Genomic DNA, 26,879 nt, shown 5'->3' with positions numbered 1-26,879 from the left:
AAGCACTGGGTATAGAACGAGATGGAGGCTTAACTAGCTCCAACTGCATTTCTCACACGTGAGTTTTTGCCATGAAGTTCCTTTAGAGATGAAATTTGTTCTTCCTACTTATACTTACTGATTATCTCTCAATTTTTAGCTAGGAAAGGAAAAAAGTCCACCAACAATAGAAGATGGAGTCTGGGTCTACATCTTTGTTGTTGTTACTGTTGTTTTTTAATTCTACACCATTCAATTACAAGGGAACAGATATCAGAATATCTGATCCACCTGAAGGCCAAAAACATTTGATCCATGTCTACAATTCACAGAACAGCTGATATTTAATAATTAATGCATTGTTTCCATTAAACAAAAACAAATAAAATAACAAATACCATTTAGTAATTATTTACTATTCCATGTCTACACTGAATGGAACAATTCTCTTCCAGTCTCAGCTGTATCATAGAACCATAGACTAGTAGGGGTTGGAAGGGACCTCTAGAGATCACCTAGTCCACACTACTAACAACTGTGCCTGAAAAGACATGCCTGGCACTTGACATGACACCACCAAAAGTATAGGTTTTGACTGGAAATTTAAACATCCAATTGGAATCAGTAAAGGCTGGGGATTGCAAATCAAGGCTTCCACTAATAATATTGCAGTCATTCAATTTAGGCACAGAAACTTTTAAGAAGCATTTGCTGCTTGTATACAAATTTCATGGGTTACAGAATCCTAGAGTCACAGAATCTTAAGGGTTGGAAGGGACCTTGAAAGCTCATCCAGTGTAGTCCTCCTGCCAGGGCAGTGCCACCTAGAGTAGGTCATACAGGAACTCATCCAGTTGGATTTGGAATGTCTCCAGAGAAGACATTCCAAGGGCAGTCTGGTCCAGTTCCTCACACTGAATAAGTTTTTCCTTATGTTTTTTTGGAACCTCTTCTGTTCCAGCTTGTGCCTGTTATATACTTAAATGATATCTAGCAAAATGAATTCCAAAGAACTTTGAAAAGACTGGTGGTTGGGTTTTTTTTTCTTTAAAAGAAAAAAATTCGGCTTGAGAGAGACAAATCACCTTCTCTCTTGCTATTCTTTCCTAAAGGAAGATCTGTTTACAAAGCTGCAATGTTTCTATTCAGAATTAAAATGAAAGGAAGCTGGATGCTACTTATTCTTGGCTTTTTAGACCGTAAGATACAAAAGGTCCATAAATCACTAACACCTATTAGAAGTATTTAACTTGTTTCAAGAATTCAAATTGAAACTGCAATCAACAGTAGCCACAGACCGCAGTAAAACAACCAGGAGGCACCTTGGAGACGAGCAGTTATCCAAACCAAACCAAATTTGAGAGCCTTGCATTGGATGGTGGGAAGGAGAGGGGGAAACATCAGTTTGACATATTTCCCACTGCACAACTAGTTGCTGGAAGCAAGCTTTTTAGAAATCTATTTTAAACATTGATAAAATAATGCAAATGCAATGAAGCTATAAATGACAATTCTACCTGTGTTAGGTAGTTTCAAAATTGAGAACTTCTAAAGTTTCCTGTATCAACAGCTCTATTGAAAATGCAAACCCAAGTAACTTCAAAGTTCATACTTGCAATAGACTGTGGTTAGAAACAGCCATCTCGAAACTTCAACGCAGGCAAACTCTACAGATCAAGAGTTAGTCCTTCACCAGATTATTTCCATATACTCCTCAAAAACCCTCAAGTGCAGACAAGGTCATTTAGAACCCATGTCAGAGGTCAGGCTGGAATGAAGGGGGCACTTGGGGAATGTCCTGGAGCACACGCCTGTTAAAGCTGCTGAAGATTTATGTGCTGATCTGTCTTATGACTTTTGATTCAAAGTAAAAAGCAAGATGGCAGCCTTGTATGACATTTATATTCTATTCCCCTTGTCTACCTCCTCCATTAAAACATTTTCTTCCTCTCTTTTTCACTACCCAATATTAAAAAGTCATTTATCGCAATAAAGGGATTCAGTGATTTGGGAGTAACTTTGGCATCCTGTACACCCTCTAGACACCCCAGAACTATGTTAATAATTTTCATCCTATTAATTGTCTCATCAACTCACAGCTGGCTATGCTTTTTATTTCATTATGTGATTCATCAATCTAAAATAGAACCATAACAGAAAAAGAAATTGGAAAGGAGCAATTTCAATATTTCAAAACAGATGCAAATCAACGCCAGAGATGCTGCACAGCATCTTTTTATTGAGACAGTTCTATACATGTCTGAAAAATGAACTTGTAATAAACTCATATCCTGTGGAGGTATGTTTTTCCTTCCATCTTATGAGCTAATTATGCCAACACAACATAACGTTTTCCTAAATGCCTTGTAAAGTGACCCAGTAACTCAGAAAGTATTATTTTTAAATGGATGTGATAGATGCAAACTGGAACGTTCGGATTTCAATTCTGGCACCAATTCCCGGATCCCCTTCCCAAGTAATTTAAGGACTTCCTCCCGATAGTTTTTCATATTCTCTTAACTGACATTTTATCTTTATACAGTATCTCAGCAGAATGAACATGCACTAAAACAATGACAGCCCTTCTTTGGCTGTCATCTCTCATTCTGGCAAAGACAGATGTCTTACACTGGCTTATGCCAATAATAGAGCCGACAAAAAACAACAGAGACTACCTGCCTCTGATGTAAAGGCACCAATTCACATTTGTGACACTCATTTGTCAATTAACAGATTTCTTCCATTGTTGACACATGGGACTTAAAAGATGTGGGCTAGAATGTGATGAATTAAAAAAGACAGATGAGTAAGCTATGAGCTGCAAAGTAATACTATAATGTGCTTTAGATAGGAATATCAACTGACACCCCTGACAGGCCATACAAGGTTTTATTTCATTTCGCTCTGTATCTAGGCTTCATACTTTGTCTTCTTTGTTCTCTTTTCATCAAGCTCCTAACATCTCATTCTGACAGCCAGAGACATTTAAGGCACTTTCGTTTCAAATGCAAGTTAGCGTACTTGATTTGTCATTAAAATGCAAAACGATTGCCATTGCAGGTAAATGTAGGTATGCTTAAAAGGTTGGATCTGCAAAGTAAAAGCTGAAAATGGTTTCTGGCTGCTTTGCTTAACTCTTTCACCAGCCTCAGAGTTTTTCTAAGGCGACTGTTACCATGCTCTAATAGACACCTAGCAGCACCTGCAGTTTTATACAGAATACATTTTGGTATATTTAAATAACATAAAAGCTTGAAGTTACAACGTCAAGAGCAGAGAGGTAGTTTCAAGCTTTACACAAGGAGCCTTGTGGTATGATTTACAGAAGAATCTGAAAAGAGTCTACCGTGCAAAGCTCTCTGGGGTCAAAGCTCTTTACTCTGCTGCACTCTGCCAGCTAGGCTCCAATGAGGAAAAAGCACGGGGTGGGGGGCAGTTTGTTTTTAATGCACTATTTGTGCTTGGTTTAGCTGGAATTACCAGTGAGGGAATTTTAACAGCAATCTGCTTTCTCTGTTCAGTTAGCACTTAAGAGACAGGAAGGCCTTAAAAAGAAAGAAAGAAAACTGATCCGTAGCAAAGAGACAAGGAATGGATTTTAAAACATTGCACAGAAACAGACCTGCCCAGGATGGAAATGAGTAACACCTAGCTTTCTAAATAGGTGTGGATGCACTCTGTAATGTGAACATGATTATTTCTATTCAACTGGATAGATTCCAACCTCACTTGTGTTCAGCATACAAAAATCTAGTGAAAGGAAATAACTATTATTCTCTGCAAGTGGTAAAAGGTATGAAAAGCAGCAGTTCCAATTAAGCAAGCAAATTTTCTTGATGCAGAGGTAACTTCAGCTATCATTTGATTTCAGGAACTTACAGGTGAACCTTTAGCATAAGTTTGTATCTACATATCTTTTTTGCAGACTTCCTTGTGTGGGTGTGAACAGGGTTTCACTCCACTCACAAAGGTGCAGAAGCCTTTTTCCTTCCTTTTTTTCCCCCCAGGAAAGAGAGCTGTATGGAAATTTGCAATCAAGGAATCATTCAAGAGATCTGATTTAGATGATGACCTCATAGTGCAATAAACAAAAGGTAGAGAACCTGACACATTTGATGCTTCTGTGTATGCAATGAATTTTACTAACTCTGACCCTGTTCTGCCTCGTGTTAAAATGTATCTGCCACAATAGAGGAAGTATTTGTTCACTCCAGGTTATATGATAGTAATAGGCTATGCTGCAAATACAGGTATCAGCTTTATAACCACTAGCTATCTTTAAGGCTCTCCAGTGCTACTTTTCCCACCCACACTAGTCTGAACTGCTTCCAGTGCATTTCTGTCCCCACACAGAAAGAAAATGAAATAAATAAAACACAAACCATGCAAGACAGTACTTTAGAGCTGATTTCACTCCTTTGCATTTAAGAGACTAAGTGTACAGAAACCAAGACTTTTATCTGCTGGACTAGCACACAAACAGTTGCCCATTCACTTTGGGCTCAATACAGATATACATCCTCTCCTCCTCCATGTACCAATTAGTGGAAATGAGACAAATGATGATCAAAACAAAAGCTACAGTAATGCACTAGTCTCCATAACTTCAGAAACATCCTTTCTGTTGCTCAGTCATTTAAATGCAGGCGAAGCTCTTGTTTCAAACCACCTGTGGCTGCAGAGACCAGAGTCTGTAATTCAGTGGCAACGTAGTGGCCCACATTAAATGCAAGAAAGCAAGAACCTCAAGTTGCACCTGCACCTAAATCTCACAGTAGCACCTTCAGCAGCCCTCTGCTGATTTAAGGAGCTGCAGGTAGTTGGGAGGAAGAAAATAGGACACCAGGTGAGGGAAGGAAGTAACTGGACACATATACAGCCTTTCACATCACTGGATAGTTTCCTTAGAAAACATAGCATTTGACAATTTTTCCCAAAGCCATTCCAACATAATCACCTTCACACATGACTGTTTCTGTATTCCAAAATAATATACCCTCTATCTTGGATAGTGAAGTAAATGTGAGATAATAGACAGGAAAAGAAAGTGTTCAGATCCTTGAGCAGCTAATAATTTTAACATCCACACACTGGACTGTCAAATTAACTGTGTTAGAAGCAGAGTTTTCTGAATATTCAATATACTGTTAATCCTTGGCACATCTGGAACACCTTCCTCTCAGAATTTAAGTGCTCTAAAATAATCAGTACTCTATCACTTATGTAACTAGGTCAAGTTTTCATCTTTTCTCTCCAGCTAAAAGGTCCTTAGGCTCCTATGACTTTTAAATAGAGCATCCTCTTTCAGGTCTTCTGTGGCCTTGCAGAGCTTTGCACTGCAGCAAGTCTTGGACTCTTCACAGCTAAAACAGCTCAAGGACAATTCTGTTGCATTCCCTTTTGCTTTCAAAGATTGTACACTCAAAAGGGAAAGAAAAATGCATTTTTAGCATTTGGTAGAAAAGAACGAGACCAAAAATAGATATACAAAAACCATAGACCACTAAAACTAAACTAAATCTAACTAAAGACACCAAATTAAAATTTCAATAGCCATATCCTGGTCATAAAAATGTGCTCTGATGCTCTATGTATGTAACTGGAGGCTCCCAAACATTTAATGCCAAATTAACATCTACTGGTCTTGAAATCACAAAAGGAGAATGGAAAAAAGAGATAAAAGAAAACATTCATGACAAGTAAATATCGAAACTAATTACTAAAAAAGTCATTTAAGTCACAAGTACCTGCCTCTCACAAACAGCACATGTTAACTTTAGATCTTCACACTAATGGTTGGAAATGACAATTTAAAAACTAATTATTAAATGTAGGCAATAAGTAGTTTTTCTGTTAAATTAATAAACTGGAGTTCTCTGTCAGCATGCCTCATCCTAGAGGAACATTGTAAGGGAAAGGCAGCTCACATTTCCCAATGCAATTTAAAAACATTGAGCAATAAGGTGTCTTGGGCATATTCAAGAGGAACAATCAGCACCAGTCAGGTCACCTGCCAAAATGCAGAGTTGGCTCATAAAATGAGCTGCACTTTTAATACCAGTGAGTATATTTTAACTGTGTCTATTCCCCATCTTTTCACATTCAGCCAAGCAAGAATTGAAAAACGGTGCTTCGTGACGATTCAAAAGTTAAGGACTGAGCATTTATAGTCAGAATGGATGCATCAGCCAAAGCACTCTACAAAAACTGACCAGTTGAGAGAAATGAGCACATAAACCTCATACTAAAGAAAACAAACATCCCTCTCCAAAAATCCCCGCAACTTTAATTCCTTTGTTAGTTTGTCTTCGGTGCAACCACATCAACAGTGGAAGAGCCTGAGTTTTACCAAGCCCAAACACAGTGAGCTGGTCTCTATACCAAGGAGCTCATGCATCAGTCACCACTGGACAACCACCACCACGTTGATGTAACTTTCCTCCTATCAGCCTAATAAGAGCTGATGTCAAGACCAATTCTGAGTACTCCTGAGAGCTTACAGAGGAGGGCATGAAGAAGGCAGCAGAGAACTTTAAAATAACAAAAGCCTCTAAGAATGTAGGTAGACTGGGCTGATAGAAATTTGTGATTTCTTGGTACTAAAGTACTTTTTACCCCAAGACTGCTACCATTTTGGTCCAATTCCCTCAATGTCAGTTCTCTCTCCCAGTCGCTCATCTCTGATGTGTCATACCTTTTTTGGTTAGTAGCCTGTAAGCATCATGTTCTTTCTTTCTAGGTTGAGCATGAGAAGGTTATCACTGACAAGCCCCTATTGCAAGTGCTGAATCAAAGCAGTGCAAATACTAGAGTACAACCCTCTACCTTTTCTATATTAAAAATATAATACAAAAAAAAGACATAAGTGTAATATGTGTATATTATAAATATGCTTATATATAAGATGTTTTGTGTGTGTGACTGTGTGTGCATATATGTATTAAATACCAGTAAACTATTTCTGACAACAGCATCCCACATACACCATGGTTTCTATGAAAAACTGAGCTGGAGGTGTGCACACATTCAGGTACTACCTACCAGCCCAGCTTATATACCAACTGCATAGCAAAAACATTAGAGACAAGCACTTCAAGAGAAGAATTTGGTCCAATTTGCAAGAGCTTATCAACTTGCCTGAGTTTTGGGTAGATTACAAATCATCCTCTAGAACTAGCTATTTTGCATTCCTTATTTGTGTTCTTTTGAAAGCATTTTCTGTGGTCTTTCACTACAGCAAGGGTTCCTACAAACACGAGCAGAGAGATGGTTTTACAAGTGAACAAACTCCTATGGCTGCATTACACAAAGCGCATTCACTGCTAGCACTTATGGACTCCATGGGCAAACTGAGTTAAAAATGGAGAAGAAAATACAGAGAAAGGAAATGATCTTCCAGCTCTACCATTGAGCAACTTACTCAGGCAAGCACAGACAACAATAAAGAGCAGAAAAAAACCAAAGCAAAAACAGAAATTAAAATAATAAACCTGCCCATGATTGCCAGCATCAGTTCACGGGTAAAGCCTGCAACTGAGCTCTAACACTGCATTAACTATGACCTTAAAGACAGTATAATTATTGTATAGCGTGTCTGGTTTGACACGCTGGCTCCTGAGCCTGAGAAAAATGCACGGCCCTTTTGCACTTTTATGCTACTCATTCTTCACACTTGCATAAGCTAAGGGTTTGGGATTGTCCTTTCAAACTGAAAAACCATCTCCAAGATAGTTTATCCAAAGATAATTTAGGTAAAACACAAGATCTCAAAAATGGCAAAACCCACACATACAAGAAACACAGAGTGAATATCAGAAGCTTTGTAAGGACTTTACCTGCCAAATGCCAACTACCTACTTGCACCATGACCACTCAGCAGGTTTGTTGAGTGCTAGAGGACAGAGATCCTTTTTACTTAGCGATTGGTAAGCAAAACTAGCCAAATTCTTCACATTTGCAACTAGATGCCGGGAATCTTGTGCATTACATTAAGAGAAGAAGATACCTTTCAACAAAAGAGAGGAAAAGACAGAGACAATAGCTCCAGGGATAATGCAGGCTCTTCCCTTTGGTCAAGCTCCTTGTCCTCAGACAACAGTTATTTGTGCAGTCCTTCGCTCTTGGTTCACAATAGCAGTGATGAAGAAATACTGTTTTAGAGTAAGAGAGATTAGAGAAGTCAGAAAGCAAGAAGGGTCCATCTGATTACTATACAGACAACATGTTCTTCATCATGCCTTTCCTTTAACCCACAATACTCTAAAATAAGTAGTTCTCCATCTTAAAATGCAGAGGCTATGCAGAAGTCACTGAGACATTATTTGCAATCTATTGACAGTCTTTGAAAGGTGAAACAAGCACATCAAACTATTTCTCCTCCAAATGCCAATACCTCTCATAGATTGCGGTAGCTTTCCATTTATTAACTGATTTCCTCTCAATCTGACACAGATTCCTGTCATTCAGAAAGGATTTCAAACCAAAACCTCATTTTTATTAAAGACTGATTACAGGTCTCACGACAGGATCTGGATTGACTGCACCAGTGAATTAAGGCCTCCAGGTACAAGTGCAGATTGCCTAAATTTAGCCTCCCACAGTGCTCAAAAAAACCAACCAGCTCAATCTGACTGAGGAAACCACATCAAGAGAAAGCAGTTCACTCCTTGCTCAAACACAATGAAAACAAATGCGATGCAAACATCTGTTCAATGGGAAATGCCCCACCTCAGTCAAAAGGTCTTACCAACTGCCTTGAGTTGATGGATGCTTAATATAACATCTGATACCTGGTCAAGACCATGGAGTTTGTTACTCACCTTGTTCCAGGGTACAGATTTCACTTTCCTTGTGATTGCAACAGCCCCTTGGAGACGGGTGTCACCAAAGAAACAGCTTTGGCATCCATCACAGCAATACTCACCAGATATATTTAAGGTTGCAACAGTTCATGCTCAACACCTTATTTAACTCAATGTCAAACTGTGCAGTATGTTTAACATTTTTACCAGATTTAACAGCTCTAGTAATCCTCCCAAGAATCCTCCACTCTACAGTATGAGCATACACTGACCCTCCCCCTTTGCCAAAGGTTCAGGTAACAAGCTTTTGACCAATTCTGCCACGTGACACACTCTCAAGACAGCTGCCTCCACCATGTTATGCCTTCTTGAGAAAAGCAGAACACAAAGTCTTATGTTCTGATCTGTCAGATAGAGTAAATCAATACATAATGGCCAGCACTGGGGGTCAGAAGTGTATGTACTGCAGTGTTTTCACAGTCCGTTAGTGACTATGTGGCCATAAAAAGTCAAACAAGGATCAGTGGACAAAAAGAGAAGCTGTTGGGACTGGGGAAGAAAACAGCCACCAGTACAAGACTGAAATGCAACAATTTATACTCCAAGTCAGCCCTTACATATTACCTAGTTTGGAAAAAATAACTTGTCCATCAAAAAAACCCAACTTACATCCTTGGCACTGTATTCTGAGATCAGTGAGTATTTAAATACCTACCATAAGCCATTACTTGATATTTTTAAAATCAGTCACTCACTGGTCCCCTTCATATCAACAACAAACAAATGACTGCAAATAAGACACAGCAAGTAAATGCACAAAGTCACAAAAGCACACACAGATATACTCGGTAGCGGCAAATACTCTGTAGTCACACGGCAAATTGACAAGACAACAGAACACAGGGGGTTCTATGATTCTATGGCCATTGTGTGTGAGACAAGGCAGATCTTAATAGTATTGAATTAATATTATTCAAAGTGGGAAGAAAAAAAGGTTTCCTTATACATTACCCAGATCACATCTGGTTCCTGTTGAAATGCCACTTTTCTAAAGGGGGAGGCATGGCAGGAGGGAAAAGGAGGGGAAAAAGAGAGCAAGGACTAGATTTAGTTTTGATTAACAATTACCAAAAGTATAATTAATATTTGAAGTCTAAAATCCTTTTTGTTACTGATAACACTCTCCTTCCATTGTTACAACAGACACACATCTATAAAACCTTACCTTATACAACTCCCTAGGTATTACCAATGCAGAAAGTGAATCCATCATCACACTTGTGTTCAGTCCACCTCGTAGGATAAGGCTATTTCATAGTTATTTTAATAAGATAATTATGTCTAGGTAGTCCACAGTGATTAATAAACATGTAAGTCTTCATCTGAAAGACTATTACATCTGTAAATGGTAAATAATTTAAATGATTCCTTGCATATAAATATTTCACTTGGCAAATTGATTTCCAACCAAATCGTTCCTAAGGAATGACCACCCTTAGTAGTGTTTGTGTCCATTTCTTTTCAGACATTCATAACATTTCAACATTATACAAAAGAAACCAGAATCTTATGCTGACTGTGGGACAGCTCTTAAAGGTAAAGCCTGTACTCACCTTAAACTACAAATCTACTCATTTGAACTTGGTACATTGCTGCAACAGTAAGGGAAAATTAGCAAGAAGGTGTATGTTTCAGATTGCTTAGCTGCAGAAAACGCTATCTTTTTGTTGAAGTCTCTACATACAATTCCATTTACCTTGAAACAGTGAACTATTTCAAGCATAAAACTTACAAACATTTGCAAACCACTGTTTTCAAACCTCTACTACTAAACATCTTTCTTTTTTAAATGAGCAATAGGAAATCTTCAGTACTTAAACATATTCATTCTCTTTTCACACTGTGGTCACACTTGAAAGAAAACAAAAAACCAAGGAGACTGAAACAGATTAACTGCGTAGCTCCAATACACTTATTTCAGACAACACACAATAAATCATCTTGAAACAAAACAGGCAATTACAATGTGCACAAATGTTATGATACTATGCATCTCCACTGGTCCAATGGTTCTAAATTATTGAAACTGATGGCTGAACAAGGGCATATTGCTTCAAAACCCTCGGATTACTTGAACAATTTGAATTCTTTCTTTAGCTCTCCAGTGCCGCGCATCTCTCCCTAACGTCAATAAACGGACAGATAGATGTCACTTAGATAATTCAGGCCACATCTAAGGGGATTAAAAGACACGACCAAAATTTCTGTCACAACGTGTTTTGTTTGTAAAGAACTGTGGCTTCTTTTTTTTTCCCTCTTCAATACTGTAAAGAGCATCTAAAATTAATGCAAGCACATACATTTTCCTTCGAAGAGTCCAGTGAGGACAGAACAGCGGCTCCTTTCTCTTTCTAACCGTCACCCCACATCACAATCCTTTTCACCTCAGCGCAAAAGAAACGGGAGGGAGAGCCACAAGACAGAATCATTTCAAAACACAATCAACTATTTGTAAACAACACTCTTTCCTCCTGCAGAAAATCTGCAACTGCTGGGTGCAAGGCAAAAAAGCAGCAAGCAAGGTAAATCAATTAGCTTGCTAATTTCTCGCCTTCATTTATTTAGCTCTGCACTGTATTTGTGGTAATTGACTGTAATTATGTTAATTACTAACTCCAGCATAATTACTATATTTACTGTCATTGAGCACACTATGTACCCAAAGCAAAGCTGGCATTTGTCGGGCATCAAATAAATAAATAAATAACTAGCTGGAACCAGGGAGTCAACCGTCGGGAGGGGTTTCTCTCACAAGTGCCTGATACACCTTCAGCAAATGAAAGGGCAAAAGAGATTTCATGCAATGCTAGTTTGAAAGCATCGGTTCATTAAGGATATTAATTTTCTGATAACTACACATTTAAGCATGACACACTGGAGCAGTATCTACAGGATTTAGCAATTATTAATGCGTGACAGTTTCAAATGCTAAGTGAATCAATTAAACAGCAGCATTCACAATTTGAGAAGAGATAACTGCTTCATAACTGCCTAAGACTACAATTTTCACATGACAAAAAAGGGCCATTCAGGCTCCTTCAAAACCTGACAGGTCAAGAAAGAAGTTTGAAACAAAAGCACCTTATAACCATCATCTCTCCTCTTTACTTGTCAGATCAACTTTGCTAGTGTCTCCGCTGAAATGGCATCACCATGCCAGCTGCCACAAGGTGATTTTTCATGTCTTGTCAAAGAAATCTTTTATTCTATTTGCTCTGCATTAACATGTTACATTTATTGATCAAGCCCTTTCTGCAGCCACAGCAGGGCACTGTGCTCTTATGCCTAAGGGGGCTTTGATGTCCTGGTGACATTCTAGACCGAATAATGCACATACTAAATGGATTTAATGCAGAAATGTGTTTGTGCATGACAGCTACATTAATAACAGCCCCTCACACTGATAAATATGCAATTGCTACTATTAAGAGTTACCCAATTATGGTGAAAATATTTTTCTACCTTATAAATAAAACCTTCAAAAAGTTTTAACAATAGTGCATTTTCCTCAACATTTTAAAATGCTACAAAGATCAGTCTAAAGGCTTTGAAAAATATATGTCACGCTTTGTTTTGAATTCTGGGTTTTACTTCCAGCTCTCTTTTGTTGTTCATCATGTTCTGCATGTCTCCTTGCTGCACAGGCTGGGAAGGTGGCAAGGAAAAAAATAAAGCCTCTCTTTCACATATTCAACTCACAAGGGGGAACAAGCCCTGTAAAACTGAAGCCCAGTTACAAGTTGCCACATGCATGTTCCCCCCAGTAAGAAAACAGTAGGCAGAAGAGAGAAAGAAACAATCTCTAATCCACAGAGAGGATATTACAAAGCCTCAGCCTCACAAAAGTCATGGAGGAACATTCCAGACTAGGATTAAAGTTCAAGGGGATGTTTTCATACATACGCCCTCTTAATCGGACAGTGTAAAATATGCACAAGCACACACTGTGCAAATTATTCATGCTTCTGGCAGAAATAATCTGGACCCTAGAGAGAGGGGAAAGATATCTGTAACTCCATGAGCACAATTATTGGATTAATCCTCCCTCATTGGCCAAGATTAAAGATTCACTCTCCCTTTCGCCCCGTAGTTTCCACCCAGAAGAACTCTCTGTAAGAAAAAGGAAACCAACAACTCGCATGTTTAAAACTACTGAGGACAAAACCAGAAGATGGGTTTCTCTCTGAAATAAAATTGTGGATGTCATTTATAAAAGCATGGCACCTGTTTGTACAAATACACCTGCATCTGTTATTCAAACACTGGAACACATTTAGCATTTAATGTGAAGGGAGAAATTTGGCACCTAAAAAGAAAAAGTTATCTGGGACAAACAGCAGAACCTTTGAACAGCTGGGGTTTCTTCTCTGCAAACTGCATCCACAAAAAAGAATCTTTAGACTTCAGGCAGTTCCCTACTCCCTGCCTACGTTGCATCCTTCCTATTTATTTACTCCTTTCTTCCCTTATCTTTTTTTTTCAATGAAATATTTAACTTAACAGTTTCTCATTCCCTCTTGAAATCCTTTTCAGTAAAGTCTCCCAGTCACACTAATGCTAGCACATCAGTGATTTTCCTTTCCATACTCTATGCTTTCTTTAAATGGGAACTGGGGGATGCTTTGCACATATTATGAAACAAAATAGTGGCCTTTACAGTAGTGTATGATCAGTGAAAGCTATCAAATACAGTTGCCATGAGAGACTCAGGAGTAGATTTTCAAAGCAAAATATCTCTGCTCCTGAAACATGCCTTATTGAAAACACATGGTATAAATTGTTCATCTCTAAAATAGCTGAAATTGCTACCAATATCAAACCAAAAGAGCTGTTACAACTCAGGCCATTTGAAGATGACCACAGCAATAAAGCTGTAGAATCGTAGCATCACTTAGGTCAGAAGGGGCATCTAGAGGTCATCTAGTCCTATCACCTGCTCAAAACACAGTGACTTCAAAGTCAGATTACATTGCTTGGGGTTTTGACTAGTTGCACTTTGAATATCACCCTGGAAGGAGATTACACAGGCCCTCTGGCCATCTCTTCCACTCAACCTTTCTTATCATGAAGCCTTTCCTTACAAACAGTTGGAATTTCTTGTTCTGTAACCAGTGAGGACCGCCTCTCACCCTTTCGCTGTGCATCTGACAAGAGTTTGGTTCCATCTTCTTCCCCATCCACCATTACTCCCAAACAGACACAAAAAACATTAGAAACTATTTAAACAAAACCTGTAAGGGGAAAGGCACAAGAAGAAATCATTCACAAGTGGACTGCTGTGGTCTGGGAGTGAAGGACTCCTGTCTGCCAGAGACGTAAGCAGAAGGCAATCCAGCAGCACCGTACCTTGCTGGTTTCAAGGAACATGCTTTTAAGTACACACCAGATTTTCCTCTTTTATGACAAAAATCATAACACTCATCACTATATTACAGCATGATCTGATTTTGCAAGCAATAATATTTGTTTAAAGATGATGGCAATGATTACATTTACACTTGCTTCAGCAGTTGCCCAAGACATCTCTTCGATATTCATTTAAGGCTGTGAGAGTTATTCTGCATCTTATCCAACTCTCTCTATAATATGCAGGCACAGTTTGACTACAGACTAGTTTGAACTGCTACTGTTTAATAAATACCTCCTTCTACGTTTCTATATGCTCAGTATATCTACCACAGCTCAAATAAGCAAACTGCTCCTCTCATCACATTTAGTATTAGCTTCTCTAAGCTAAAGAAGAAAAAATCCCCCCTCACAAAACCAATAAAAATGAACACCCTTTCCCCAAATCTGTTTTCTGGCCTTAGAATATTTTTACAGCTTTGCAACAGCAAGCCATCCTACATCAAAAGCTGATTGCAGCAGCCCCAAAAACTAGCACTTCTTCTCATGTTTCCCCACAAAAGATTTTAACACACCTTTTTTCCCGCCCCCAGACCACAATAAAACCAAATGAAAAACAGGCTGAGTGGTAGTGTTTTGGGTAGGGGGAAGAGAAGGGAAGAAAACACAGATTTGGAAAAAGAATTAAGCTTTCCATGAAAATATGAACTAATGACTTGCAATTTTCAAGTGGCATTTTATATCTAGATTGACTATTAATCTTTTAGTCCATGACACAGAACAAACTTAGAGGAACTGTTCTTCAAACCATGTGTTAAATGAGGGAAAGACACTTCTTGTTTTCCCCAGAGGTGGTACCTCCAGAGGTGTAAAGAAGAAGCAGTCTTCTTGTTGACATTTTAAATCTTAATACAAATGCCAAACTTGAATTCTCTTCATGACAAAATGCTCATTCAATCCCCTCCTCCAGCAAAACTGTCTCTTCTGGTTACAATTTTCCTAAGTACATAGTCACCAGCCAGAAGTATAAGACAGTAACAATCCACAGACTGTTTAGTGCCTCCGCTATCTCTTGCATGTAGGAATCACTCTTTCAGAGTTGACAGCGGCTCAGGAAAACATTTGAGTGTTAAGTAAGAGACCAGTAGTTGTTCCCTCTAGGAGAACAAGGGACCAGCACACTACTTTTATTTGTCTTGCTCCTCACAAGCACACTCTAAGCTTCCCCTCAATAAAAGGAATACTCAAAAAAGTCCAACCTTACCACTGAAGAACTGCTTTTTCTTGAAGAGAACTACATCCCATTCCTTTCTCCCTACTTGCCTAAAGCTGCCAGTCTGAAAGATCCACTGCTGAACTTCACCAGGCTCTCTCACAAGGATTAAATGGAAAAGGACACAGTAATAACTAATGTGAATACTACAGAATCCTAAATCAATCCATGTATTAAAATGATTGGAATGTGTTTATAAATTCTAACTGCATTTAGTTTTAGCACCTATCTACACAGTTGCCCAAAAATAAAAATCATACAACAAAACACACACCATCTGAGCATTGCAAACCATTTATGCTAAAATCCAGAGCTCTTACAAATAAAGAAGAGGATCAAGAAGCACACACTTACCTGTATTTGGATCCCATTCTTTACTTCTTCCAATCATGATGCTTATTTTCCATTTTGAGCAGAGAACTGTAAGGGCTTCTTGCTGGGCATCATTTATGCTAACACAAGAAAGTTCTAGACTCACCTGGTTATTTGTGTTCCAAGTATGCAAGAAAAGGAGACAAACATTGGCTACAAAACAGTGTCACCCACTTGATAACAACTAAATGTACCTGACTTACATGCATGTTTCTGCTTTGAAAGAGAGTTAAACATTGTATTTTTAGAGTTGGTGTCCCACACTGCCCTGAAAAATCTCTGTGTTGCCACATACCTTAACAAGTTGAAGCTAAGATCTAGCCTTTTTGCCATATGTCCATATTTTCTTCCTAGGAATTCTGGAATTTCTTCACAGTCTTGACTAATGTAGGACACCTGAGGATTGGAAGCAAAAAAGGAAACATTTCATAAGTGGGTTATTTATCTTCCTGTCTAGATTGTGTCTTGCTCATCCAATGACAACACATAATACAGTAAATATTCATGACAGCTTTAAGCCACTTTACTGCTATAGAATCTACCACAATCTCATTTTCCTACTGATACAATCATCTTAATATTTATTATATCTATAGTCTTAGGTACAACATGTTGTCTCTTTTCAGGTAAATACAATTTGACCATACATTGCATTTTTTCTGTTCCACTGTTAACACTTTAATCAAACCTTAACTTACCATTCTGATACACACCTAAAGAAACCTTTTGGAAAGATCAGAAGCCATTCAAAAGACTTTTGAATTTGTCTCTCAATACACAACAGACCAAAAGATCACTTTGTGAAGTTTGGTCCAGAAACACCTAGGCAATGTAACATCAATCCATTCTCATGACCTGGACTTGAGGTGATCATTACCCCCAGTGATATGCCAAGGACAGAGCAAGAGGGCTGCTCAAGATCCAAAAAAGCCAAGCATGCAGCTTTTTTTTCCAAACAGTTGTGCTGGAAAGATTTTGGGCTTCAACATCTGTTAAGATCACACTTCTCATACACAAAATACTTGCGACCATCTCTCCTCTTGTTTATATCAGCCCATCCAACTCACATTTAACAAAGATTAGAAGTAGCAGTGGTAGCAAAAATACAGCCTGCTCAGATTTTTTTTACACTGTTTTTCAGGGGGATTTTTTAAGCCAGGAGGAAAAGAGTGATAGCATCTCCAGCAAAAAAAAACCAAACACAAACAATAAACCAGCTGAACTTTTTATATTCTGTCTGCTGTATTGTCTGACAAGTCTTTGTCTTCATTTCTTCAAAGAAATCCCACAAAGTCTGGCAAACCTACTGTCCTTAATTCTAAGCATCTATATTGGCTCAGTCTCCAAATATATCAGTATAAACACTGATGTTTCAGATTTTGTGCTAAAGAAATTTCAGTTGTCCTTACATGGCACCTTGCTAGGTAAGGAGATTCCAACGCTGTGTTAGCCCACTATCTGTAAGACAGAGCTATTATCTGACTATTTAATAGAAAGTCAATTTCAAGAGCATCTCTCCTTGGTCTAAAAGTTGTCAGATTAAAAACATGAAAAAAAAGTCAGCCAAACTTGGATTACATTTCATTTTCTGCTAAAATAGAGACTCCTCTGCAGAACAGACTTACAGCTTGTACTTCTGCGAGTCACTCCGCTCTCTTCGGCTTTATAAACGATTGCCATCTGATAATACTATATTGCATCCCATTTAATTCATTTTGTTCAATAACTTCCACAGATAAAGCTGACAGCAGTGAAATAATTTTTATGAGAAGAAAACAGGTAGCTTGAAGCTTGGTTTAAAAAGTTCTTCCCCTTCTTAAACCATAGTTGCTCTCGCAACAAATTCTGCTACCAGACACACACGTGACTTCAGCAAATAGATGGAAAAAAGGAACTGTTTTGGGTGCTTGGCATTCTAATGGTTTGGACTTCACAGAAACCATTTTGCAGAATGTATTGAATTAAATATGGAAGGATCCCCCTCCAGTTTTCATGCAATACAAGCACGATGCACTTTAAAACATACATGCAGGTATGCATGTATGAACAGTACATTTCCTTAAACTAACGCTTGCAGATTCTTGGGAAAATGCTGTATTAACAGCAGATGAACCATTTAGATCAATATTGAAATAGAATGACTAAAATACAGTGCCCATTAACACTATGATCACAAGACCATCTTCAGCAACTGCAAACTCAGCAAGAGCACTGACCACCACTTCGCTTTTCATCCACAGAGGAGTGCTGGAGAAGGAGCAGGTCTCTGACCTGCATGCCCACTGCTTCAGGAACTTACCTGGCCATAAATGTTCTAACTCCACAAGAACTCAAGCTGAAGAAAAGAGTTCATACAAATGTGTTTTGGAGCATATAGGAGGCAAAATACATAAAATGTTGCAAAGCTTCAGCCTTTGGACTGTTATACAAATATATTTGCACAACTGGAACAAACAGATTATTCCCAGGTGTATTTGCAGATGAAACGTGGTTGCCATGACATCTCAATGCTGAGGCCTTATAAAAGGGATTTTACTTCCACCAAGGCCACTCTAGCTCACTCACAAGCACCTTTTTCAGCTCAAAACAAATAGATAGATTTATTTTTCCACAAAATACACAAAGTGCATTCAACTTCAGGTCTCTACATCCCCACAAACTTGTTTTGGATGCCCAAGTACTCTCTTCACTGTAAGTACAGCAGCAACTGCCAGCAGGACAATACAAACTCTTTTTTAACAACTCTTATGCTTGTTAATCCCTGAACAATGCTGATATGAGACTTCAGTAGTCCAAACAAGAGAAGAATAACATTTCATGCTCTCAAGTACATATCTGTCATCACAGAGATGTGAGCAAGTATACTTTTCCCAAGACTCCTCAGCTCTTTGGGCACAAGGCACAGCAGAAACAGCAGATTTCTTCTATACCGGTCACAAAATATCACGTGGGATTAAAAACGGGACTTGAATGTTTCCATAGCCTAATTCTCCAGCTCAAATATAATACAGGTTGGTCACAGTCAATCATTCATATTTATTGGTGCCCTGTTCAATATATCACTGAGAAGTTCAGAAAGTTTCCCACAGATCTCAGCACCAGATAAGCTATGGACAGCTCAGACACTCTTGCAAACTTTTTAACATACTGTGTGTAATTCAGGAAAAAATACACCTTCACAAGATATTTACACAGAACTTAACAGCAAATAGCACTTTCACCTCTTTTCTGCTTTAATTTCAGAGGATATTACCATTTAATCTTAGCAATCATTTTACTATGATACTGCAATCTTAGTAACCCATAAAGTAACATCACCAAATAGCTCATGTATGAGCTCTCAACACTGCATATTCCCCTCCATTGGCATTCCAAAGGGAATTACAGTCAGAGAACATTTCCAGTCAGCTGAGCATTGCATTTCACCCTATGCTGTTAGACGACTGTATGGTAGGCACATAGCCAGATTAAGAACATTCTTTACTTGAAGGGGCTCAAGGCATGCTCAAGAGAAGGCGGCAGCACATTACTCAGTGCCACAGTGCGCCACAGAGACCACGGGAACTGATTCCTGCAGCAGATGCAAAATTAGCCAGCTGCCTCCCTATCACACACATTTACATGAGCTCCACATAGTAATAGCCACCAAACTAAAGAAGCAATTAGATGGGCAGCACGCTGGTTGAATGGCAAAGCATACTGCAAAGGAAGGCAAGTTTCGTTTCTTCTTTTAGTGGAGAACATACATATATATATATATATATATATATATATATATATATATATTTGAGTTGAACAGTAATGACATCAACTTTAGCCAGAAAAGTTTTCAGTAGCCAAATAAGGCACAGGAAAAAGTAGGATCTAGTTTGCTTTCCAACTTCCCTATTTAACCAAAACGAAACCTACACCCTGGTTAATTTCAGCAGGAACAACACTTAGCATATTTCAGTCTTTCTCCGTATTCCTGACGCCTACTCAAGCCACAGCATCCGAGAGCGACCAGGGGTCCGGTGTGGGACTGGACCCGCTCTCCGGGCCACCGGACCCCACGCGGGGCTCGACCATCAGCTGCAGACGTTGTCTGGAAGAGAACCGTATGGCTCTAACAGCTCCCACCGCACGACTTCAGGAACTCGCGTGCTGCGTTTGTGCGGGCCACAGCAGCACCAAAAGCAATCATCCCTCCTCTCCCCCACCGCTCCGTTATCTATCCGCTGAGACCGAGCGGGAACAGCGCACAGGCGCACGTCCCGGGGCCGCCCCGCCTTCCCCGCCGCCGCACCGCCTCCGCCGGCGGGGGCAGGGAGCGCTCCGAGGGCTCTGTCGCTGCGGCGGCCCCGGAGCGGCGTCCCGCGGCGCCCGCGTACGGCGGGAACCTAAAAGCGACCCCACCGTGGGAACCTGCCCCGGCCGGGACCAGCCCCGCAGGAGCGAGCCTGGACCGGAGCGGAGCTCGGGCAGCCGCCGCCAGCGCGGGGGCGGGGACGCGCCGGCCGGGGCGGGATGGCCCCAACACGTGGGGCCGCGGCAGCCCGCGCCCCGCCAGCCGCCGCACGCCGACACTTACCTGGGCTCCGCTCACCACGACCCCCGCCATGGCTGCGCGGGCGGACGCGCTGCCGCGGGCCGGGAGCCGCGCCGGGGCCGCGCCGGTTCCTCGCCGCAGTCAGCTGACGCGGGCGGAAGCGCGGCCGGGCCGCGGGCGGGGGCGGCGGCCGCGCGGGGCTCCCGCCGGCACCTGCGGCGGCACCGCGGGCTCCGGCCGCTGCTCGGGGCCGCCCCCAGGGCCAGGACCCCCGAGGCCGTGCCGCGGGCGTCCCGGCAACACCGCCTCGCCGCCACAGCCGCCTCTGTCCGGCAGCCGCTCCGCGCCCCGAGGCGATACTTTGCCTCCAAAGACAGTCCAGCCTCCACCTTTCTACACTGGGACCGCACTTCAGGTGACATCAGTCGTGGGAGAAATTACAGAAAGAGCTGACAGGTGTGACGGGGCAGGGGAATTAGGGCTTGGATTCCATTCCCCGCAGGTGCTAGATGACTTGGAGGATCATCTGGGCTGCCTTGCCACAGACCGAGCACGCCATTAATTCATGCTATAAAGCACAACCTGCGTTGGAAGGGATGTTATGTCACTGGTAAAGCAACACTTGCAGAAATAACCCCACGCTATGTATAGGGGAGGTCCACGTCCCCATAGTGATAATTTTTGTCTCTAGTGCATAGGGTGATTTGTGAGGAAAATGGGAATACCTTTGCAATTATCAGAAACACCTGTCAAACCAGTCCTTCCAGGGCATGAGACTTTGCTAATTAAACCAACTTCAAGGTGCTAGACTTTCACTGGTTAGGCAGAGGAGGGAAATTAAAGCTTTTCTCTACTAATTTTTTGGTGAGACTTTTAAAGATACTTAAGTTTCCCAGGTTTGGATCCTAGATCCTATTAGTCATCCACCTACCTCTTCAGCTGCCTAAGGACCTTTAAAAACCTTGCCCTTTTTTCCCCCTTTATTTGCCAATATAGCATAATTCACCCTTGCTGGAAGCAGAGGCACATGCTGTGAGGGGAAGTCAGTTTCAGGATACATGTTCTACCCTGCAAACCTCTTGCTACAGTTTGTTTGGCAACAGAGCAGAAACTAACACTGTAGTTGCTGTTCTCCCTCTTGACATCAACAGAAAAACTTCTCAGTACAGTTGTGGCACTACACAGAGTGTAGAGAGCCAGTCCTCTTTTTACACTGGGCACTAGATAGGCAGCAGAGCAAAGAGCCAAGGCAAAATACCATTTTCTACAGCTTTTTCCTCCCCCTTATTTTAATGCCTTAAAAAAAAGAAATGGGCCAACATGTAGAAAAACCAAACCACAGTCAATGAACAAATAGCTCTGTTGCTTTGCACGGATCTCGTTTTCCTTGTATCGTGTCAGGCAGAGAAGAATCAAATGCTTCATCCACAGCAAATAAGCTGATCCTACACTGATGAATAAAAGTTCTGTTTCTCTAAGTAAGAGTTTTCCATCAAGGCATACTTGCTCGTTCAGCTCATCTCTCAGCATGCTTCAAACAATCAGTGCCTTTATTTATTTATTAGATTATATAGCAAATAACACATGCCAAGGAAAACAAGTCCTATGTGAACTGTAAATTTAAACAAAGCAATACATTCTCCTCTTTCTGTATCTCCCTCTTTTTATCTCTCCCTTAGTTCCAAGCATGAGGTTCCCATCAGAGCAACTGCAGACGGCTCAGGGCACGAAGCGACCCACAGCTACAGTTAGCTGCATTTGTCTTAATGGAGCAAATTCAGCTCGATGCTGCACTCCTGGAAGAACTATATTGAAAACAGTTTAGTACATCATTGTCTATGTTATTAGTATTAATTTTAGTAGAGTGTTAGCTGTCACTTTAGAGAAATCCACAAAGAAAAAGCATTGCTGCCTGAACGGTTTACAAAACAGCACAAACAAATAACAAGAAGTCTGGGTTTTTTTTCCAGCTTCTTACATTGCCAATTGCATTAACCTGCCATTGATCCTCCTACTTACCAGGCAAGACCTTGTCTAGAGGGAAAAGTTGCAGGTGCAGCTCCTTAAACTGGGTGACTGAAATTGACTTTATCATCACTTCAATCAGTTGAGCTGAATTTTGTAAATGACTAAAACAACTTAAGGAGGTGGCAAACTGTTTTAAGTGCATCTGGCTTATAATCATTCGTTTGAAACCAGTTCGTTGTTTTCTCGCAGAGGCATGGACTAGATTATTATGTGCCATGGATAAACTAATAGATCCAAATCCCACGGTGTGGAACTGACAGGGAATGTCGCTGAATGCAGCGACGAAATGGGCCTGTTACACTGTACGGGGAGCGAAGAACAAAACTGGCTACAACTTGAGGAATGGAGAGATGCCTGTCTTATGATGCTTCCTCACACTTTGAAAACTTACACCTTGAAAATCCTAATTCAGCTGGCAGTTTCCCACGGGAGGTTCGGCGAATCTCTCAAACCTCGTCTTGTGTGTCAGAGTCTCTGCTTTAGTCCTTAATTTCTAAAGCGCCCATCACCTACCTGCTCGTAATGTGCAGAAGGGAATGAGAGCTGGCAGGCAACTGCCTCCCACCGAAGCAGTTATTTTGTAACATCTAATCGGAAATTGTAACAAAGTTACAACACTGGCTCAGATTTCAAACACATGAGTCAACTCGCTCATTACTTTGTGCCTCCTGTTATTACGGAGCTAAAATACATCACGGTGCTATATAAATACAGGAGGGCTTTTTGAGCGTTTGAGCCTGCTGATCATCAGCATCACTTTATACTGCAGATCCTAGATGACTGGGTTTAGAATGTTTTTCACCTCACCGTATATATTTTTACTCTTCTGAGCATCCCAAAGAATGTTTTTCACCTCACCATATACATTTTTACTCTTCTGAGCATCCCAAAAACACTACCTTCTTGAGCCCTGGCCCCACACAGCCTGATTCAAGTGAATGTTTTCTTTAGCTTTGATAGAGCTGCCTACATCAGTAAAGCTTCAGAGGACTCAGTTTGTGCTCACAGAATGTATTTTTGGTGATGGTTGCTTAGAAGCCGAAAGTTTTGTGAAGATTCTTTGTGCAGGTTGAAATGATTTATATGACAGTGGGGCTTAACCAAACTTCAAAATGTCTCTTTTTTTTTACACTGTATGTATACACAAGAAATAAAATTGACTTGTTTATTTAAACTATGAGTTTCACTGCACAATTACAAGCACAAGGAAGCAATTCTCTACAGGCCATTCAAATACCATTTCCTTAGATTTTTAACAAATATTGCCAAAACTGCTTGATATGTGAGTCATACAGATAAAGTCAAATTAAGGGGGGGGGAATAGCTACAATAAATGAGTTACTAATATACTCAGTGTGTATACATATATATATCACAAGTTGAGCAGACTCATTCACTGGAAAATAAATATACTTGTAATAACACCTGTAAACCAGACTCCAAACAACTGGGAAGCAATATGTTGGGACCAGGGTAGACACACAGCAAATCTATCCCTTTTTTAATAAGTTCTTCACATAATAACAGAGCTTTAAGTCATTTTAGCAGTTGTTAGCCTAAAATGGATAACACAGCTACAATTATGAAGTCTCCTTGACCAACTAGTTAAAATAATTAGCTGCTGTATGCCAGTAAAATTTGCACAGCAGCAAGCATCAAATGAATTCTATCATTTTACACAAAACCTATGCATATGAGTGTTTTCTTAACTTAAAAGTACACTGACAGTTTATAAGAGGAAAAAGTAGCAATCCTGAATGTTTTAGTAACTGAAAGTTGTGAAAGTATTTCAGAGTTGATCAAAGTTAGCTGTTTCCCAGCTCACAGCACGCCCTGCGTGTGTGTCTGCATGTGTGTGAACACAATCCTCTCAACATTTCAGAGTAAGTCAAACAATGACATATTGTCTTCCTAAAAACACAGACAAATTCTCCTGACAGATTGGTGTGCTTGAATAAACTGACTTTGCTGAAGCAAAAAACATCTCCCAGTCAAGTCACAGAATTTTTCCAACTTGACCATCAGAAAATTTGGCTCAGAGTTTGCCCCACACACAACTCTTTTTACTGAAGCTCACCATGAAAGCGTCTCAAAATACTTGTTGATAAGTATCCACAGCAATACATGCTGTTTAGTACAAACAGAATCAATTTGGCTGAGAGAGACTGGCCCAGAGTAACGTTCTATCCATATGTAGCCTCCCTTACACCTGTTTTTAATGGCAAACAGTTAAAGGCAATGTTTAGTGTCCAAACTAGTAATTTCAGAGGTTTCTGAGGAAATAGCATCACTAGCACTCTCTGCTGTGAAACACACAGGGGAAAAACAAATAAACATGATGGAAAGAAGACAAAATAGAGCTAAGTATGTTACTGACAACAACAAGGGGGAAAAAAATGCAGTAATGATGATGATGTTTGCCATTCCTAAGCTGAACTTCTGGAAACTAGGTTTTTCTTCTCCTGTCTCCAATGTATTTCTTATATTCCCACTTACAAAGGCATTTATCTGCCAATGATAAACAGGTTAAAGGGATCTGAAAAGCAAGTTGTGCATCTGCACTCGATTCTCAAACTATAGAATCATGGAATCATAGAATCCCAGAATGGTGGGGTTTGGAAGGGACCTTTAGAAATCATCCAGTCCAACCCCCTGATGAAGCAGGTCCACCCTAGCTCAGGTCACACAGGAACGTGTCCAGGCAGGAGCTATGTTAGTATGACGGTGCGATACAGTGCTATAAAACTCGAGGGTAAGATCATCCAAATTCTCTCATTTTTTTTTCCTGCTGCCATATTAATATAACACTAGAGTCATATTTTTTTTTGTCAGAAGTGTATGCCCACACTGTGTGTTTGAAACTCTGCAGAAAACATTTGTCCAGAAAAGCAGACAGTGAAAAGCCAGTTCTCCCACACTACTGCGGGCCCATGCAGTACCTAGTTTGCTTTGGATTTCCTGCTGTTAACTAATGGCCTTGATGTACATTTTTCCAGTCTCGTGGGGACTCCTACCAGAGAAAAGTGGGCTAATATTTTTATTTTCATCTGGAGTTTCTGCATTTCTATCCTTTCCTGCAACACAGATGCAGAGGATTCAAATTGACATATTTCCTAAGAAAAACTCTTGCATATTGACCCTTTAATTCCTCCCCTGTTCCCGAGAAAAGCAGAATTATGTCTAAAACCACCTCTGGGACATATTTAAATCTTATTTTCCTATTATATGGCAGCAGTGTGGTACGAGCACAGTGAGGCTATGTGGTGATTGTGAATGAAGGCAGCTCTGACATAAGCTCGCTCACTGTTTTATTGCAAAGGCACCTTGAACTTCGGCATTTCCTGATGTCTTTGGATCACTTTGTAACCTTGTCAGCATTCTTTTAAGGTGAGTTTTTGTATGGGCTTTATAATGCAATATCCTATAAGCTAAGAGTTTTCAAAAACCAGAACAACCTAAAAGCTTTGATGACAGAAGGCAAAAAAAAAGAGCAACTTTCCTGATTTACTTTTTTACCCAGTAATCTCTGGCTTCAGAACTGAAGTTAATGACAGTTTAGTCTACCTTGGTATGGCCCAAAAACAATTAAAAAGCCCCTGCGTTACATTATATAGCACACTACAGCTATTAGGCCAGAATTACATTTAATAAGTGACGCGCTCGACAACTAGGACAGAGCAACAATTAATTGTGCAATTTAACTCTGCTTTCTCATGAGATATGTTACAGTACAGGGCTGGTTTTGTAGGTTTTTCCTTAATATATGGGAGTCTGTTTCCTTTAGACTATAGAATGAACTGACTTAAGTAAATTTAACTGAACTAGGCCAATTATCACTTAAGTTCTTCAATGAACCATCTCACCAGAGCACCCAGCATTTCTGCTGGTGTTTATTCTCACCCTATGCCAGGAAAGCAGCAAAAGTCCTCTTCTTCCTATCCTACAGAAAAACAACTGAGGCACAGAAAGGCAAATTTATTTGTATAAAAACTCGTATTCATTATCTGTAGTCAGCCAGGGAACTGAACCTATGCCTCCCAAGACTTAAGCTGATACCCTGAGACAATACTCTGTCTTGGTTTGTTCTATTCAGTGTGAATGCACAGTAGGTATTGTATCATAGAAATTATTATTTCCAGTCAAGAAGCAAGTGCAGAGGCATCATTTCTTTGCTCCCAGTGGACAATATTGGTGAAGGGATATTCTAAGCTGAAGGGTGATTGTGATTTCTCTGTTTCCCACCTCCAGACTATAGCATGCAGAGAAAGATGCTGACATGGGACATCCACAAGCTCTGTAGATTATTGCTGGATTTTGACACGTTGCCAAAACTCAACATTTAGCACAAACCCAAAGACAAGAAATGATATTTTTAATACCTTATAATTCATGTATTTTTTTTTTGTCATAAAGCCAGCAAAAAAGATGCCAGGATTATCCTCCTGACAAGTTTCAAAGGCCTGTTGCTTAACATGAAGGGCAGAACACTTAA

General features: G+C 40.2%; 1 protein-coding gene across 3 annotated transcripts in view; it reads right to left on the bottom strand.

The window, feature by feature from the left end:
• Nucleotides 1–26,879, bottom strand: part of LRMDA (leucine rich melanocyte differentiation associated) — a 666,943-nt gene that overhangs the window by 600,327 nt on the left and 39,737 nt on the right. The window contains exons 1-2 of one of the 3 annotated variants that reach the window (XM_062001282.1): nt 20,402–20,488; nt 16,127–16,227 (exon numbers count right to left, since the gene is read on the bottom strand). In XM_062001282.1, coding sequence (XP_061857266.1) covers nt 16,127–16,227; nt 20,402–20,431 — 131 coding nt within the window. In that variant the 5' untranslated portion in view covers nt 20,432–20,488. Of the gene's footprint in view, nt 1–16,126; nt 16,228–20,401; nt 20,489–26,879 lie in introns of those variants that run through there. The other 2 variants (XM_062001285.1, XM_062001283.1) reach the window with 2 other exon arrangements.

This window comes from Colius striatus, chromosome 8 (assembly GCF_028858725.1).
Source record: "Colius striatus isolate bColStr4 chromosome 8, bColStr4.1.hap1, whole genome shotgun sequence".
Lineage (NCBI taxonomy): Eukaryota > Metazoa > Chordata > Aves > Coliiformes > Coliidae > Colius > Colius striatus.
Note: the sequence above shows the minus strand (reverse complement) of the source record. Positions and strands in the feature narration are given on the sequence as shown.